The 17,545-nt window shown below is 41.2% G+C and overlaps 1 protein-coding gene across 5 annotated transcripts in view; it reads left to right on the top strand.

Moving 5' to 3' along the window:
• Nucleotides 1-17,162, top strand: part of LOC102126983 (protein FAM187B-like) — a 36,323-nt gene extending 19,161 nt beyond the window's left edge. For 3 of the 5 annotated variants that reach the window (XM_045379336.3, XM_065536455.2, XM_065536456.2), the window contains exon 2: nt 14,403-17,162. In XM_045379336.3, coding sequence (XP_045235271.2) covers nt 14,651-15,331 — 681 coding nt within the window. In that variant the 5' untranslated portion in view covers nt 14,403-14,650 and the 3' untranslated portion in view covers nt 15,332-17,162. Of the gene's footprint in view, nt 1-243; nt 373-12,221; nt 12,328-14,402 lie in introns of those variants that run through there. The other 2 variants (XM_065536458.2, XM_065536454.2) reach the window with 2 other exon arrangements.
• Nucleotides 17,163-17,545: the final 383 nt, after the last annotated feature.

Below are 17,545 nucleotides of genomic sequence, written 5' to 3'. Positions count from 1 at the left end.
GTGGCGGCGAGGGGAAGCGCATCCTGGGGGAACCCTGGGCGCTTCCTCGCGTTAGACTCCCCCAAGTTGCCAACTGGTCACTGGCTGGTTTCGGTACCCATGCGTGCTTTGTTTTACTGGCCCTGTTAACACTCAAGCCAGTTGACCTCCACCTGCTCACAACCCGCCTGTGGCTCCTCCTCACTCTCAGCAGAAACTGACCTTCCCTCTCTTATCTCACCTCCTCCCACTCTCTGGCTTACTCAGCTTCAGACACCCTGGCCTCCTCGCTGTTTCCAAATATGCTTCTCACAGTCCTCAGAGCCATCGCCCGTGCTACTCCCTCTGCCAGAACACCCTTCCCGCAGATGTCCACATGAACTTCCTCCTCCGGTAGGACACTTTGGCAGTGACACCTTCCCTGGCCACTTTTTATAAAATTTCAACCCGTTCACGTTCCTTCATCATTTTTAAAAATGTTTTTATGATAAAATATGCAAACTATAATATTTATCGTTTTAACCATTTTAAGTGTAAAATCCAATGGCATTAAGTACATTCACAATGTCCTGTACCAGTCACCACTCTTTATCCCCGAAACTGTTTCAACACCCCCAACATAAACTCTGTGCCCATTAAACAATAACTCCGCATTACCCGCTACCCTTGCCCCTAGTAATTTCTATTCTACTTTGCTTATTAAATTGCCCATTCTAGATGCCTCATGTAAGTGGAATCGTCTAACATTTGTCCTGTGTCTATTGCATAAAGAATAATGTTTTCAAGGTCCATCCATGTTGTAGTATGTCAAAGTCATGTAGCATGAAGTAAGATCAAAATTTCTTTTTACAGCGAACTAGTGTACCATTGTATGTATATGCTACGTTTTATTTATCCATTCATTTGTGGATGGACATAGCTTGTTCCTACCTTTTGACTATTGTAAATGGTGCAGCTGTGAACACTGGTGTACAAATATCTGCTTTCATTTCTTTTGAATATATGCCTAGGAATGGAATTGCTGGGTGACTTGGTAGTTCTATTTTTAACCTTTTGAGGAACTGCCAAACTGTTTTGCCCAGTGGCTGCACTATTTTACATTCCCACCAGCAATGCATGGAGGATTCCAATTTCTCCACATCCCTACCAAAACTTATTATCCATTTTCTTGATTATAGCCATCCTGGTTAGTGTGTGAAGTGGCATTTCATTGTGGTTGTAATCTGCATTTCCCCAATGACTAATGATGTTGAGCATATTTTCACGAATTTATTGTCCATTAGTATATCTTCTTTGGAGAAGTGTCTATTCAAGTACTTTGTCCTTTTTTGAACTGGGTTGTTTTTTTGTTGTCAAGTTGTAGGAGTTCTATATATACTTTGGATATTAATCCCTTGTTAGATATATGATTTGCAAATATTTTCTTCCATTCTCCAGGTTTTTTCACTTTCTTGATAGTGTCCTTTGGTGCACAAAAGTTCTTAATTTAATGAAGTTCAATTTACCTACTACTTTTTCTTCCTTGTACTTTTGGTCTCCTATTTATGCAATTGTTGCCAAGTTCAATGTGATGAAGATTTCAACAATATTTTCATCTAAGAGTTTTATAGTTTTAACTCTTAAATTGAGTCTTTGAACCATTTTATTTTATTTTGTTTTATTTTTTGAGATGGAGTCTCACTTTGTCACCCAGGCTTGAGTGCAGTGGTGTGATCTCTGCTTACTACAACCTCCGCCTCCCGGGTTCAACCAATTCTTGTGCCTCAGCCTCCCAAGTATCTGGGATTGCAGGTGCGTGCCACCACACAGGGCTAATTTAATTTTTGTATTTTTAGTAGAGATGGGATTTCACCATGTTAGCCAGGCTGGTCTCGAACTCCTGACCTCAAGTGATCCACCCACCTTGGCCTCTCGAAGTGCTGGGATTACAGATGTGAGCCACTGCACCCGGCCTGAGCCATTTTAATTTTGGTATGTGGTAGAAGGGTCCAACTTCATTTTTTTGCATGTGGATATTCAGTTTTCCCTCTACCATTTGTTGAAAACACTGTCCTTTTCCCATTAAGTGGTCTTGGCTTCCTTGTCAAAAATCAATTAATCATATGTGTGAGGGTTTGTTTCTGGGTTCTGCATTCTATTTCATTGATCTATATGCCTATCCTTATGCAAGTACCATATGTTTTAATTACTGTAGCTTTGTAGTAAGTTCACAGTTGGGAAGTGTGAGTCCTCCAACTTTATTTTTTTTTCAGTATTGTTTTGGTTATTGGAGACCCCTTAAAACTCCATATTAATTTGAGGATCTGCTTCCATTTCTTTGGAAAAAGATGTTGGAATTTTGGTCAGCGTTGTGTTGAATCTGTAGATTGTTTTGAGTAGTATTGACATCTTAACGTTAAGTCTTTCTATCCATGAACACATCTTGCCATTTCTTTAGATATTTGTTAATTTATTTTGATATTTGTTAATTTATTTTAGCAATCTTTTGTAATTTTCAGTGTACAAGTCTTTCCCCTTCTTGGTTAGATTTATTCCTAAGTATTTAATTGTTTTAGATGCTGTTGTAAATGGAATTGTTTTCTCAATTTCCTCTTCAGATTGTTCAGTGCTGGTGCGTAGAACCACGAATTATTTTTGTGTGTTGATCTTGTACCCTGCAATTGGTTTAACTGTAGTAACTGTCTTGTGAATTCTTTTGGATTTTCTATATATGGATCATGTCATCTCTGAATAGAGATAGTTTTACTGCTTTCTTTCCAATTTGGATGCCTTTTATTTCCTTTTTCTGTCTGATAGCTCTGGGTGGAACTTCCAGTATAGTGTTCAATAGCCATGGTGAAAGTGAGCATCTTTGTCTTATTCCTGATCTTAGGGGGAAAGCTTTCAATCTTTCACCATTGAGTATGATGTTAGCTGTGAGTTTTTCATAAATATCATTTATCACATAGAGGAATTTTCCCTGTAGGATTAGTTTTCTGTTTTTTTTTTTTTTTTTAATCATGAAGGTGTGTTGAATTTTGTCAAGTACCTTTTCTGTATTAATTCAGATGATCATATGTGTGTTTTTTACCTTCATTCTAATAATGTGATGTATTATATTGATTGATTTTCTTGTGTTGAACCACCCTTGCATTCCTGCATAAATCATACTTGGATATGGTGAGTAATCCTTTTAATATGCTAATGGATTTGATTTGCTAATTTTTTTTGAGGATATTTGTATCTATATTCATAGGGGTTTTAGTCTAGTTTTCTTGTGATTTTTTTATTTGACTTTGGTATTATGGTAATACTGGCTGCATAGAATGAATTAGAAAGTGTTTCCTTCTCTTCAATTTTTTGGAAGTTTGAAAATGATTTGTGTGAATTCTTCTTTAAATGTTTGGTTGAGCTAACTCGTGAAGCCATCTGGTTTAAGATTTTTCTTTGCTAGGTGGTTTAAAATTAGTGGTATTGCCACTTTCATTTCTAATTTTAGTTATTTGCGTCTTCTCTCTTTTGTGCTTCATCAGTCTCGCCAAAGGTTTGCCAATTTTGTTAATCTTTTCAAAAAACCAACTTTTGGTTTTATAGATTTTTTGTCTGTTCTCTTTCTCTATTAGTTTCTGCTCTAGTCTCTATTATTTCCTTTCTTCTGCTGGCTTTGGGTTTTGTTTGCTCTACTTTTTCTAGTTCCGTAAGGTGTAAGTCAGGTTATTAATTTGAGATAGTTCTTCTTTTTAACATGTACATTAATAGCTGTTACTTTCCCTCTGAGCACAGTTTTTGGGGCATCTCATAAGTTTTGGCATATTTTGTTTTCTTTCTCACTTGTCACTAAGTATTTTCTAATTTCCTTTGTGATTTCTTCTTTGACCTATTGATTGTTTAAGATAGTGTTGTTTAATTTTCACATATTTGTGAATTTTCATTTTTCCTTCTATTGATTTCTAACTGTATCTTGTTGTGGTCAAAGAAGATAGTTCGTTTTATATTTATTTTAAAATCTACTGAGATTTAACTTATGGCTTAACATGTCATCTATCATAGAGAATGTCTCATGTGCACTTGGATTTTTTTTTAATCGGGTGAGTGTTCCATATGTGTCTGTTAGGTCTATTTGGTTTTTGTGTTATTCAAGTCCACTATATTTTTACTTATTTTCTGTCTGTGTGTTCTATCCATTATCGAAAGTGGGATTTTGAACTCTCCAGCTATCTTGGTAGAACTGTGTATTTCTCCTTTAAGTCTATCAATTTTTGCTTTATATTTTGAAGTCTGTTATTAGGTGCAGAAATGTTTATAACTGTTATATCTTATTAATTTGTAATGTCTGTCTTGTCTCTTGTAAATTGTTTTGATGTAAAGTCAATTTTGTCTGATATTTGCATAGACATTCCAGCTATCTTTTGGTTACTATTTGCATGGAATATCCTTTTCCATCTCTTTTGCTTTGAACATATTTATGTCTTTGGATCTAACACGAATCCTTTATAGACAGCATATTGTTGGGTGATGTTTTTAAAAATACATTCTGGCAATCTCCGTCTTGATTTAAAGAAATGACTATCAGCCAAATTACTGCCACTTTGCTACTTGTTTTCTATATGCCTTTGGGCTTTTTGTCCCTCATTTTCTTCATTACTGTTTACCTTTATGTTTAATTTTTTTTTGTAGTGAAATGTTTTGATTCTCTTTTCATTTCCAATTGTGTATATTTTGTAGCTTTTTACTTCGTGGTCATAGAGGAGATTATATTATATATAACAACCTAAAATTATAATACTCCAATTTGCATTTATACCAGCTTAATTTCAGTAATACATATAAAAACTCTGCTCTTATATAGCTCTGTTGCTCCTTTTCCTTTTTCTTTCTTTTTTTAAATTTTTTTGAGATGGAGCCTCACTCTGTCGCCCAGGCTGGAGTGCAATGGTGCAATCTTGGCTCACTGCAGCCTCTGCCTCCCGGGTTCAAGAGATTCTGCTGCCTCAGCCTCCCCAGTAGCTGGGATTACGGGTGTCTGCCACCATGCCTGGCTACTTTTATTTTTTTATTTTTAGTAGAGATGAGGTTTTACCATGTTGGCCAGGCTGCTCTTCAATTCCTGACATCAAGTGATCCACCTGCCTCTGCCTCCCAAAGTGCTGGGATTACAGGCATGAGCCACTGTACCTGGCCTCTGTCATTCCTTTTCTGTTGTCAATGTCACAAATCACACCTATATACATTGTTTTCCCAATAACAAAGATTAATAATTGTTTTCATGCATTTTATATCATGTAGATAATAAAAAATGAAATTACAAACTCAAATTATGATAACAGTAGCTTTTATAATTGCTCATGTATTTATCTTTAGCAGAGATTTTTATTTTTTTCTTCATATGTTCAAATTACTGTCTGTATTCTTTCATTTCAACCTGAAGGACTTCCCTTAGCATTTCTAGTAGGGAAGGACTAGTGGTAATGAACTCCCTCAGCTTTTGTTTATCCAGGAATGTTTGAACTTCTTCCTCATTGTTGGAGGATAGATTTGGTAGCTATAGAATTCTTGGTTGATAGTTGTATGTTTTTTTTTTTCTTTTGGCATGTCAAGCGTATTAACCCACTGCCTCTGGGTTTCCAATGATAAATCTGTCAATAATCTTATTGAGAATTTCTTGAATGGGACAAGTTGCTTCTCTCTTGCTGCTTTCAAGATTGTTTCTTTGGCTTGGGCTTTTTACAGTTTGATTATAATGTGTCTCAGCTTGAATCACTGGGTTTTTCATACTTGGAGTTTGTTGAGTTTTTGGATTTGTTGATTCATGTCTGTCTTCAAATTTGGAAAGTTTTCAGCCTTATTTCTTAAATTACAATTCTTTCTTCCTCTTTTTCTCTCTCTTCTTCTGGACCTTCTGTAATGTGTATGTTGCTCTACTCTGTGGTGTCCCACAGATCCTTTAGACTCTGTTCAGTTTTCTTTAATTGTTTTTCTTCCTGTCCCTCAGACTCAATAAATTGTCCTATCATCAAGTTTGCTGATTTTTCTTCTGCCTGCTCAAATCTGTTTTTGAGCCCCTTCAATGAATTTTTTATTTCAGTAATTGTATTTTTAGCTCCAGAATTTTCCTTTTGGTTCCTTTTTGCATTTTCTATCTTTTTACTGATGTTCTTCTTTTGTTCATACATCATTTTTCTGTCTTTGTCTATGTCTCCTTTAGCTGTTTGAGCATCTTTAAGACAGTTATTTATGTCTTTGTCTAGTAAGTCTACTGCCTGGGCTTCCTCACGTATAGTTTGTTTATTTTTTCTTTGAATGGGCCATACTCTCTTGTTTCTTTGTATGTATGTCTTGTGACTTTTTTGTTTAATGGACATTTGAATCTTACAATGTGCTAACTCTGGAAATCAGATTTTCCCCGTTCCCCAGGATTTCCTGTTTGTTTTTTGTTTGTTTGTTTGTTTGTTTATTGTTATACGAGGTCTCTGTGCTAGGATCAACCTAAAATGAAAGCTTATGATCATCTTAGGTCTTTTCTGAATTTGCATCTTTCCCTGAGCTTGTGCAGTGCCTTTTAAATTCCCTTGTATACACAGTTGCTTTTGAATGTCCTGATCCCTAAATGTCCACCTTCCAAAGGGAACAAAAGGGGAGAAAATCCAGTGGCTATCCCTTGATACCTTCTGCAAGCCAGTTCAGCTGGTGGGGATTAAGCCAATCGTGGCCCACCCCATGTGTCTGCACAGCTGTGATCAGAAGTAGTAATCCAGAATCCCAACACAGAACTCTGATATTTGGAGGATGAGTCCATATTGCTCATCCCTAGGTACTAATACTGGCTGATACTTTATAAATAACATCTCATCAAATCCACACAAGAGCCCTATGTGGCCAGTGCAATTAAAATCATTTGAAAATAAGGAAACGGAGGTTCACAGAGTGAAAGCCATTTGATCAGTCTTTCATTGCTGGAAGAGACTTCACTGAAGTTCCTCATCTATGTAAAAAAGAAAAAGCAGCCTCTAATAGCTGGGAGCTGGCCTAACAGTAACAACTGGGTCTTGGTGTTGCTAGCAGCTTGTCTAGAATGCACTGCCAGATCATGGTGTTCTCCTATTGAAAGTGAACAATTTTCACAGAACAACAACAACAAAGGCCTCTCTGTAACTGTGATGCATCTAGACAGAAACAAGACTGCTCTGTAATTAAGCCTGAACAGAGACAAAACAGGAACACTGTCCAAACCATAAAATATCAAACATCCCCTTCTCTCAGCTGATCTGAGTGACTGCTGTTTCTTTACCAATTGCAGTTTTAGCTTTGCTCCATTCTTCTCACCTTCTAGAAAAGATATAGTTGGTTACACTTGTTGTGGGCAAAGGACATGAACAAACACTTTTCAAAAGAAAATATACATCTGGCCAAGAATCATATTAAAAAGCTCAACATCACTAATTATTAGTGAAACGCAAATCAAAACCACCAAGAGATACCATCTCACACCAGTCAGAATGGCTGTTATTAAAAAGTCAAAAAACAACATGCTGGTGAGGTTGCAGAGAAAAAGGAATGCTTGTACACAGTTGGTGGGAGTGTGAATTAGCATGTAAGACAGTGTGGCAATTCCTCACAGACCTAAAAACAGAACTACCATTCAACCTAACAATCCCATTACTGGGTATACACCGAAAGAAATATAAATTGTTCTGTCATAAAGACACATGCACACGTATATTCATTACAGCACTATTCACAATAGCAAAGACGTAAGATCAACCTAAATGCCCAACAATGGTAGACTGGATAAAAAAAATGTGGTACATATACACTATGGAATACTATGCAGCCATAAAAAAGAATGAGATCATGTCCTTTGCAGGAACATGAATGGAACTGAAGGCCATTATCATTAGCAAACTAATGCAGAAACAGAAAACCAAATACCACATGTTCTCCTTTATAAGTGGAATCTAAATGGTAAGAACACCTGAACACATAAAGGGGAACAACACACACTGGGGCCTATCAGAGGGTGGAGTGTGGGAGGAGGGAGAGGATCAGGAAAAACAGCTCATGGGTACTAGGCTTAATACCTGGGTGATGAAATAATCTGTACAACAAACCCCCATGATGTAAATTTACCTCTATAAGAAACCTGCACACATACCCCTGAACTTAAAATAAAAAGTTTTTAAAAAAAGAATTGGTTACACTTTTTGATAGCACCCAACCCAAAGCAAATCCCCACTTCTTTGAATCCTTCCCAAAATCATACAACACAGCCCAAATTCTGTTAGTCTTCTCTGACACCTTCTTCCTGAGACACCACACCGTTCCCCGTGGTGTACATCTGCCCTCACTGCAGCAAGTCAAAAAACCTAACTTTGTTCATAGGTGCATGCCTGATTGTCTTTAGCTGATGGGTATTCACATAGCAAACCTGTTCCCACCTCAAGGCCTTTGCATGTGGAGTGTGCTTAGTTCAGACCTCGCTTTCTCTGGAATGTTTTTTTGTTTGTTTGTGTTTTGAGACAGAGTCTCACTCTGTCACCCAGGCTAGAGTGCAGTGGCACAATCTCAGCTCACTACAACCTCCACCTCCCAGGTTGAAGCAATTCTCCTGCCTCAGCCTCCTGAGTAGCTAGGATTATAGGTGTGTACTACCACACCTGGCTAATTTTTGTATTTGTAGTTGAGATGGGGTTTCACCATGTTGGCCAGGCTGGTCTCGAACTCCTGACCTCAGGTGATCCACCTGCCTCAGCCTCCCAAAGTGCTGGGATCACAGGCATGAGCCACTGTGTGAATCTTCATGACCATCTTATATAGGTCTGCTCAAATGTCACTTCTTCAGAGAAGCCTTCTCTTCTCACCTACCTGTCTCTCCACAGGCTGGGCATGGTGTCCCACGCCTGTAATCCCAGTACTTTGGGAGGCCGAGACAGGAGGATAGTCTGAGGTCATAAGTTTAAGACAAGCCTCTACATGGTGTATACATTTTCTTTATCCAGTCTACCATCTCTACCAAAAATTTTAAAAATTAGCTAGGCATGGTGGCACGTCCCTGTAGTCCTAGCTACTTAGGAGGCTGAGACAGGAGAATCACTTGAACCCAGGAGTTTCGGGCTGCAGTGAGCTATGATTACACCACTGCACTCCAGCCTGGGTGACAGAATGAGACCCTGTCTCAAAAATAAATGAATAAATAAAAATAAAATAGTCTCTATATTAGTTGGCTAGGGCTGCCATAACAAACACCAGAGACTGGGTGGTTTAAACAACGGAAATTTATTTCTTCACAATTCTATAAGCTAGAAGTCCAAAATCAAGGTGTTGGCAGGGTTGGTTTCATTCTGAGGCCTTTCTTCTTGGTGTGCAGATGGTTCCCTTTTCACTATGTCCTCACTTGGTCATCCCTCTGCCTGCGTTCTAATTTCCTCATCTTTTAAGGGCACTAGTCATATTGGATTAGAACCCACTCTAACAACCTTATTTTAACTTAATTACCTCTTTAAAAGTCCTGTTTCCCAGTACAGTCACATTCTGAGGTATTGGCGGTCAGTGTTTCAACATATGAACTTGTGGGGTCACAATTCATCCCCTAATAGTCTCCATCCCCAATCTCTCTTCGTGCCTTCTTTTTTTCTTCAAAGCGTTTACCATGACCTGATGTTTTATTAGTCATTTATTTGTTTACCATCTGTGTATTAGTCTATTTCCATACTACTATGAAGAAGTATCTGACACTGGGTAATTTCTAAAGAAAAAGATGTTTAATGGACTCAGAGCTTCACATGGCTGGGGAGGCCTCACAATCATGGCAGAAGGCAAAGGAGGAGCAAAGGCATGTCTTACATGGTGGCAGGCAAGCAACCGTGTGTAGGGGAACTGCCCTTTATAAAACTATCAGATCTCACCAGGCACAGTGGCTCATGCCTGTAATCCCAGCATTTTGGGAGGCTGAGGCGGGTGGATCATTTGAGGTCAGGAGCTTAAGAACAGCCTGGCCAACATGGTGAAACCTCCTCTCTAATAAAAATACAAAAATTAGCCAGGTATGGTGGCGCACATCTGTCATTCCAGCTACTCAGGAGGCTGAGGCATGAGAACTGCTTGAACCCGGGAGACAGAGGTTGCCATCAGCTGAGATCATGCCACTGCACTTCAGTCTGGGCGACAGAGTGAGATTCCACCTCAAAAAAAAAAAAAGAAAGAAAGAAAAAGAAAAGAAAAAAAAAACCATCAGATCTTGTGAGAGTTATTCGCTATCATGAGAATAGCATGGAAAAAACCTGCTCTCATGATTCAATTACCTCCCATTGGGTCCCTCCCATGACACATGGGGATTATGAGAGCTACAATATGAGATGAGATTTGGGTGGGGACACAGTCAAACCATATCACTGGCCAAAGCATTCAATTGCCAGTTCACGATTTGCTATACTCCCTTATCCTGCCATAGCAACTAATGATGTTGCAGATGGTACCACCTCTGTTAGCCACAGTATCTGAAGGGACTTTGTGGAGTAGAGCTCTCCCCAGCCAACTTTGGATACTTCACATGAAAAAAAATTTTATTAAGCCACTAAGATTTTAGAATCCTTTGTTACACAGCATAACTTAACCTATCCTGACTAACACATCCCCTAGGATGGATGTAAGCTCCGAGAGGTCAAGGACTTAGCCTGGATCCTTGGTGCCTGGTGCAAGGTGGATAAGTGATATGGTTTGGTTTTGTGTCCCCGCCCAAATCTCATCTCGAATTGTAATCCCCACGGGTGGAGGGAGGGACGCAGTGGAAGGTAATTGGATTATGGGGGTGGTTTCTCCCATGCAGTGAGGGAGTTCTCATGAGCTCTGATGCTTTAAAAGTAGCTGGCAGTTCCCCCATCGCTGTCTCTCTGCTGCCACCTTGTGAAGGTGCCTGCTTCCCTTTCGCCTTGCACCATGACTGGAAGTTTCCCGAGGCCTCCCCAGCCATGCAGAACTGTGAGTCAATTAATCCTCTTTTCCTTATAAATTAACCAGTCTCCAGTAGTTCTGGCCGGGTGCTGTGGCTCACATCTGTATTCCCAGCACTTTGGGAGGCCGAGATGGGCAGATCACTTGCGGTCAGGAGTTCAAGACCAGCCTGTCCAACATGGTGAAACCCCGTCTCTACTAAAAATACAAAAATTAGCTGGGCGTGGTGGCTCATGCCTGTAATCCCACCTACTTGAGAGGCTGAGGCAAGAGAATTGCTTGAATCTGGGAGGCAAAGGCTGTAGTGAACCAAGATTGCATCATCACACTCCAGCCTGGGGGCTAGAGAGTGAGACTCTGTCTCAAAAAAACAAAAAAAAAGGAAAGTCTCAGCAACGTGCCTGGGGTCATGTGGCTCACACAGTGCCTAGCACAATTCTGGTACAACTAATATTGTCCTATCGGTCACTGCTGTGGAAGACATGGTTGGCTACACCAGGTCAGCATTCTTTTCTACAGCTCTCCTGCATACAAAACCCTGATTTTGTTTGAGTCTTCAGCGGCTTTTCTGCTAAGAAAAAGCTGACCTTACCCAGTCCTAGGGAACAAATTCTAAGTGGTTTAAGCCAACGATGTAAACTTCATTTATTTTCAGGGATTGGTTTAGACCTGGGCATGGGCCCCGATCCTGGCCAATAGAACTTCAGGGCAGAGCTGATGTGAGGATTTTGGAAATGGTTTTAACTCTGTGATATAAAGGATAATACCAGAGGAAAAATTCCTTGTAATAGACATTAGCCATGGAAATCATTACTGCCATTTGCCAAGAGATTCCTGGAAATAGTAGAGTTCCATTTCTTTTTTTTCTTTTTCTTTTTTTTTTTCTTTCTTTTTTTTTTTTTTTTTTTTTTTTAGGCACAGTCTCGCTCTGTCGCCCAGGCTGGAGTGCAGTGGTGCGATCTCGGCTCACAGCAAGCTCCGCCTCCCAGGTTCATGTCATTCTGCTGCCTCAGCCTCCCCAACAGCTGGGACTACAGGCGCCTGCTGCCACGCTCGGCTAATTTTTTTGTATCTTTAGTAGAGACGGGGTTTCACCGTGTTAGCCAGGATGGTCTCGATCTCCTGACCTCGTGATCCGCCCACCTCGGCCTCCCAAAGTGCTGGGATTACAGGCGTGAGCCACCGCGCCTGGCTAGAGTTCCATTTCTTTTGGTAGATTGGTGGTGCCATGTAGCTGTTTCTGGCCAATGGTTTGTGAGCAAGTGACATGACATGTGTTACTTAAGGGCAAAGCATTTAATGTAGACCCGAAATCTTACAGAGAGCTCTTTCCTCCTCCTTGGAAGAAACTGAAGATGTTTGAGATGGCAGTTGCTCCATCACCCTGGATTCCTGAGTGATTCCAGTACCGATGCACAATGAGTAAGAAGTAAACCTTTCTTGTTTTATGTTATTGAGATTTGGGGGAGTTTTTTTTGTTTTTGTTTTTTTGTTTTGAGATGGAGTCTTGCTCTGTCACCCAGGCTGGAGTGCAGTGGCACCATTTCAGCTCACTGCAACCTCTGCCTCCCGGGTTCAAGTGATCCTGCCTCAGCCTCCCAAGCAGCTGGGACTTCAGGTGCGTGCCACCACACCTGGCTAATTTTTGTATTTTTAGTAGAGACAGGGTTTTGTCATTTTTTGTATTTTTAGTAGAGATAGGGTTGGCCACGTTGGTCTCAAACTCCTGACCTCAGGTGATCTGCCCTCCTCAGCCTCCCAAAGTGCTGAGATTACAGGCGTGAGCCACCGCACCTGACCAGAAGTTTATTATAGTAGCAAATAACTTATCTAGATTGATACCAAAATAGTATCAGGAGTAAGGTACTGAGGTAATTAAAAAAGAAAAAGACAGCATTGGCTTAGATACATTTGGGACAAAGACACTTATTTGAAACCTGAAGGATGGAAGGTGTCGCCTGAGATACTCTGGAAGGCAAATAGTGCATTTTATGGACTTGTAGCTTTCAAGGAAGCAGCTGGAATATAAAATATTAGCAGTAGATATTGGCCAAAGTTAGCTAAAAATTGAGAAGGCCTTTGAGAGACAAAGTCCAATTAGAACTCAGCTTTTGACAGGGATAAAATCAAGAGTATATGCCTAGGTAAATAATTATTACCCATTGTTTAAAGAATCTCTGAGTGAATTAAGACACTACCAGAAAATGCTTTTGGTGGACAAATTCCTCAGTGAAAGAGAGATAAAGGATATAGCTCTCCAAGGATGCTTGATAGAGTTTCAGGTACCTGAAAAGAGAGAGAGAGGATAAGAATATCTTTTTTTTTTTTTTTTAAGACAGAGTCTTGTCCCGTCGCCCAGGCTGGAGTGCAGTGGTATGATCTTGGCTCACTGCAACCTCCATCTCCCGGGTTCAAGCAATTCTCCTGCTTCAGCCTGCTATGTAGCTGGGATTACAGGAGCCCACCACCACGCCTGGTTAATTTTGGTATTTTTTAGGAGAGACAGGGTTTCACAATGTTTCCCAGGCTGGTCTCGAACTCCTGGCTTCAAGCAATCCTCCCACCTTGGCCTCCCAAAGTGCTGAGATTATAGGCGTGAGCCACCGTGCCCAGCTCGAGAACATCTTGAACAGAACTACGACTGTGTGTGTGTCTTTGTTTGTTTGTTTACATATTTAGTTGACTGGAGGCTTATAAGAACTGTAGGTCCCAAACTTTGGGAGATAGAAAGCAGGCTGAGTAAACTGCTGATGTCTCGAGGAGGGCACATCTTCAGATGTAGCCAAGGAGACTATGAGAAAAGGAGATATTTCCCTGGAGAGTGAGACATGAGCCACAGAGAACAATCATTTGGGAATCCCTCTACCCTCCCCACACACACCAAGGAGCTGCTTCGGTGCTAGTTAAGGAATCTTTCCCGTCTACAAGATAGGGGGTCCTTGTAATGTTTTCCCACTGGATTTCAGAAGTGGTACAGAGCAGTGATTTCTGTGTGTCTTCTCTCTCTCTCTCTCTCTCTCTCTTTCTTCTTTCTCTCTCTCTCTCTTTTTTTTTTTTTTTTTTTTTTTTTGAGACAGAGTCTCACTCTGTCATCCAGGCTGGAGTGCAGTGGTGTGATCTCAGCTCACTGCAACCTCTGCCTCCTGGGTTCAAGAGATTCTCCTGCCTCAGCCTCTCAGGCATATGGGACTATAGGCATGCACCACCACACCTGGCTAATTTTTGTATTTTTAATAGAGAAAGGGTTAGACGGGGTTTCACCAGGTTAGTCAGGCTGGTCTTGAACTCCTGGCCTCAGGTGATCCACCCACCTCGGCCTCCCAAAGTGCTGGGATTGCAGGTGTGAACCACTGGGCCCTGCCTCTTCCACTTTCTAATGGTCATAAAGTCATTTTGTCCCATTCCGTCGTTATATATTGGGTATGTGGAGGGCCAATCATTTGCCTTTGTAGTTCGTTTGTTCTGATTTAAGCTCACCCATTTTGTTTCCTGCCTAGCTCATGTGGACATTTGACCTTTGGCCCTGCAACCTATGACAAGCCATTTGATGACACAAACTGAACTATACTCCTGGAAGCACAGTGGATCAAGGTTCATTCCATTGCCTTGGCTGATCCTCGAGTTTTGTGAGTGACTTCACAATGGCCAGGAAGTTCCTAGCCTCCTTCTACAGCCTTGGTTCACCATGCTGGACACCCTCTGGCTGCTTAGCCTTAGCCTTTCTTGCCCTGCTCTGTGGGCCTAGATGTTCATCAGCTGTGCATACAAGAACCTCTGCCAGCGAGCCCTACTCTCAGGCAGTGATGTTGTCCCGAAGTGTGACCATCCCATGGCACTCTGGTACTTCTCTTCCATTCTTGGGAAAGATCCTTCTCTGCTTAATTCAATGCCTGACATAAGGAAATTGCCTGGGGGTAGCCTTCAACTGACCAACCCTCAGCCCTCCCAGCCCGGCCTCTATCGCTGCCGGGGCAATGATGGTACGCTTATGGTACAATATAAGATTGACTTCCAGGATGTCACCAACCCTCATGTTACGCACAAGAGCCTGGACCAAAAGTCCTTGCAGAATGAGACCCTGATCCTGGATGGCAAGGTACTCAACTTTACCAGCTGGGACCCCTGGCAGGACTGTAACCGCGGCGGGGAACCGGGTGAGCGCAAACACCTGGGGTACTGCTACACTGAGGAGCCCCTGGAAAAACCCGTGCCCTGCCAGCTGTATCTGAGAGACGAGAAGATGCAATTCAGCCACACGCGGCCCGAACTGCAGGTGGAAGCCTGCCACGTACCCTGCAACCCGGCCAAGGAAATTCACCAGCCATACCTCATCTTTGACATTTACCAGCCCGGCAAGTGGACGAACAACAGGTGGCTCACCTTGTCCCTGGGCCACCATCTACAGGTGACAGGACCAGAGCCATAGCCCTGCCCTTGACCCTCACCCAGGCTTTGTTTTCTGTGCTCACCTGGGCTTGGGGGTTACCTTCCAACGGAAAACCAGACTCTTTCTCCCAGCCCATAAGCCTTCATGGTGGTTCTGCTCAGAAAAAGGTCTCTTCACTGGCTTGCTGAGATGTGCATTCAGGAAGAATTCCCTGGTGTTTCCTCTGAGTGTGCCCTGGGCAGATGATGTTAGGGACACAGCAATGACCTAGTTCTTGTCTGCACAGGCTTCTGATATTCAGGAGGAGGCCAAATGTAGAATCTAGAGACCAAACTACTCAGGCCCATGGGCTCATGCCAATGTAGACACTGATGTTTCTGTCTCCTGATCAGACCCCGGTGGATACAATTTATCTATCCATCCTTGCCCCAGTGCCACAGTGTCTTTGGTTTTCTTTTTTTTTTTTTTTTCTTTTATTTATTTGTTTATTTTTGAGAAGGAGTCTCCCTCTGTTGCCCAGGCTGAAGTGCAGATTGCGCTTCATTGCAATGGCACAATCTCAGCTTACTGCAACCTCCATCTCCCAGATTCAAGCGGTTCTCCTGCCTTAGCCTCCCAAGTAGCTGGGATTGCAGGCACCCCGCCACCACACCTGGCTAATTTTTATATTTTTAGTAGAGAAGGGATCTCACTGTGTTGGCCAGGCTGGTTTCAAACCCCTAACGTCAAGTGATCTGCCCTCCTTGGCCTCCCAAAGTGCTGAGATTACAAGCACAAGCCACTGCACCCGGCCCACAGTGTCTTTTTATACCTTTCAGTAAGTCATGATATGTAGTAGTGCTTCCCAACTTTGTTCTTCAAGATTGTCTTGGTTATTCTTGGCCCATTATATACAAATTTTGGAATCAGTTTGTAGTTTCCACCCCAAAGCTTCTTTTTTTTTACATTGGGACTTTGTTGAATCTAAAGATAAATTTGGGGAGAATCAATATATATTCAATATTTAGTCTTCTAATCCATGAAATGTGGCAAATACTTCCTTTATTTAGTCTTTCTTTAATTTCTCCCAATAATGTCAAGTTATTAATGTAGAGGACTCATGTATCTTTTATTATATTTATTCCTAGGTATTTAATTTTTTCATCCTATCATACACTGATCTTTTAAATTTCATCTTTTAATTCTTTGTTGCTGGTAAATAAATCATATTTAATATATGACCTTGTATCTAATTTTTCGCTTGTATCTTACCTCCAGTAAAATGCTGAATGGAAAAGCTGATGGCAGAAATACTTGTGTTATTCTCAGTATTTTACTATGAAGCATAATTTAGCCCGAGGTGTTTTTGTTTGTTGGTTTGTTTTTTGTTTTTTTGAGACAGGGTCTCACTCTGTTGCCCAGGCTGGAGCGCAATGGCGTAATCTCAGCTCACTGCAACGTTCACCTCCTGGGTTCAAATGATTCTCCTGCCTCAGCCTCCCTAGTAGCTGGGACTACAGGCACCAGCCATCACACCCGGCTAATTTTCATATTTTTAGCAGAGATGTGATTTCGCCATGTTACCCTAACTGGTCTCAAACTCCTGACCTCAGGTGATCCACCCACCTCGGCCTCCCAAAGTGCTGGGATGACAGTTGTGAGCTACCGCGCCCAGCCTGCCCTAGGTTTTTAGTAGAAACATTTTATCCTCTTAGAAAATTTCTTTTCCTAGTTTGCCAAAAGTTTTGAGCCATAAATGAATGTTGAGTTTTATCAGATGCTTTTTCTGTATCTACTGAGATAATAACATGGTTTTTCTCCCTTATTCTGTTAATGTGGTGAATTACATTCATTGATGTTCAAATATAAACCCAAATTTGCCTTCCTGAAATAACCCAGTTTGGTCTTTATATTTATCCTTATGTAAAGAAAATCACTGGAATCAATTTGCTAATATTTTCTTTGGGATATTGCGTCTATGTTTACAAAAGAGATCGACCTGAGATTTTTCTTTGTTGTAATGTCCTTATAAAGTTTTGGTATATGGTGATGCAAGTCTCATAGAAATGTTCCATCTTTTTCTATTTTGGGAAAAGTTTGGAAGATGAATTTTATTTATTTATTTATTTATTTATTTATTTGAGGCAGGGTCTCTGTCACCCAGGCTGGAGTGCAGTGGCGCAATCTGCACTCACTGCAACCTCTGCCTCCTGGGTTCAAGCTGTTCTCCTGCCTCGGCCACCCGAGTAGCTGGGATTACAGGTGCCCACCACC

Source organism: Macaca fascicularis, chromosome 19 (genome assembly GCF_037993035.2).
Source record: "Macaca fascicularis isolate 582-1 chromosome 19, T2T-MFA8v1.1".
In the NCBI taxonomy this organism is placed as follows: domain Eukaryota; kingdom Metazoa; phylum Chordata; class Mammalia; order Primates; family Cercopithecidae; genus Macaca; species Macaca fascicularis.
Note: the sequence above shows the minus strand (reverse complement) of the source record. Positions and strands in the feature narration are given on the sequence as shown.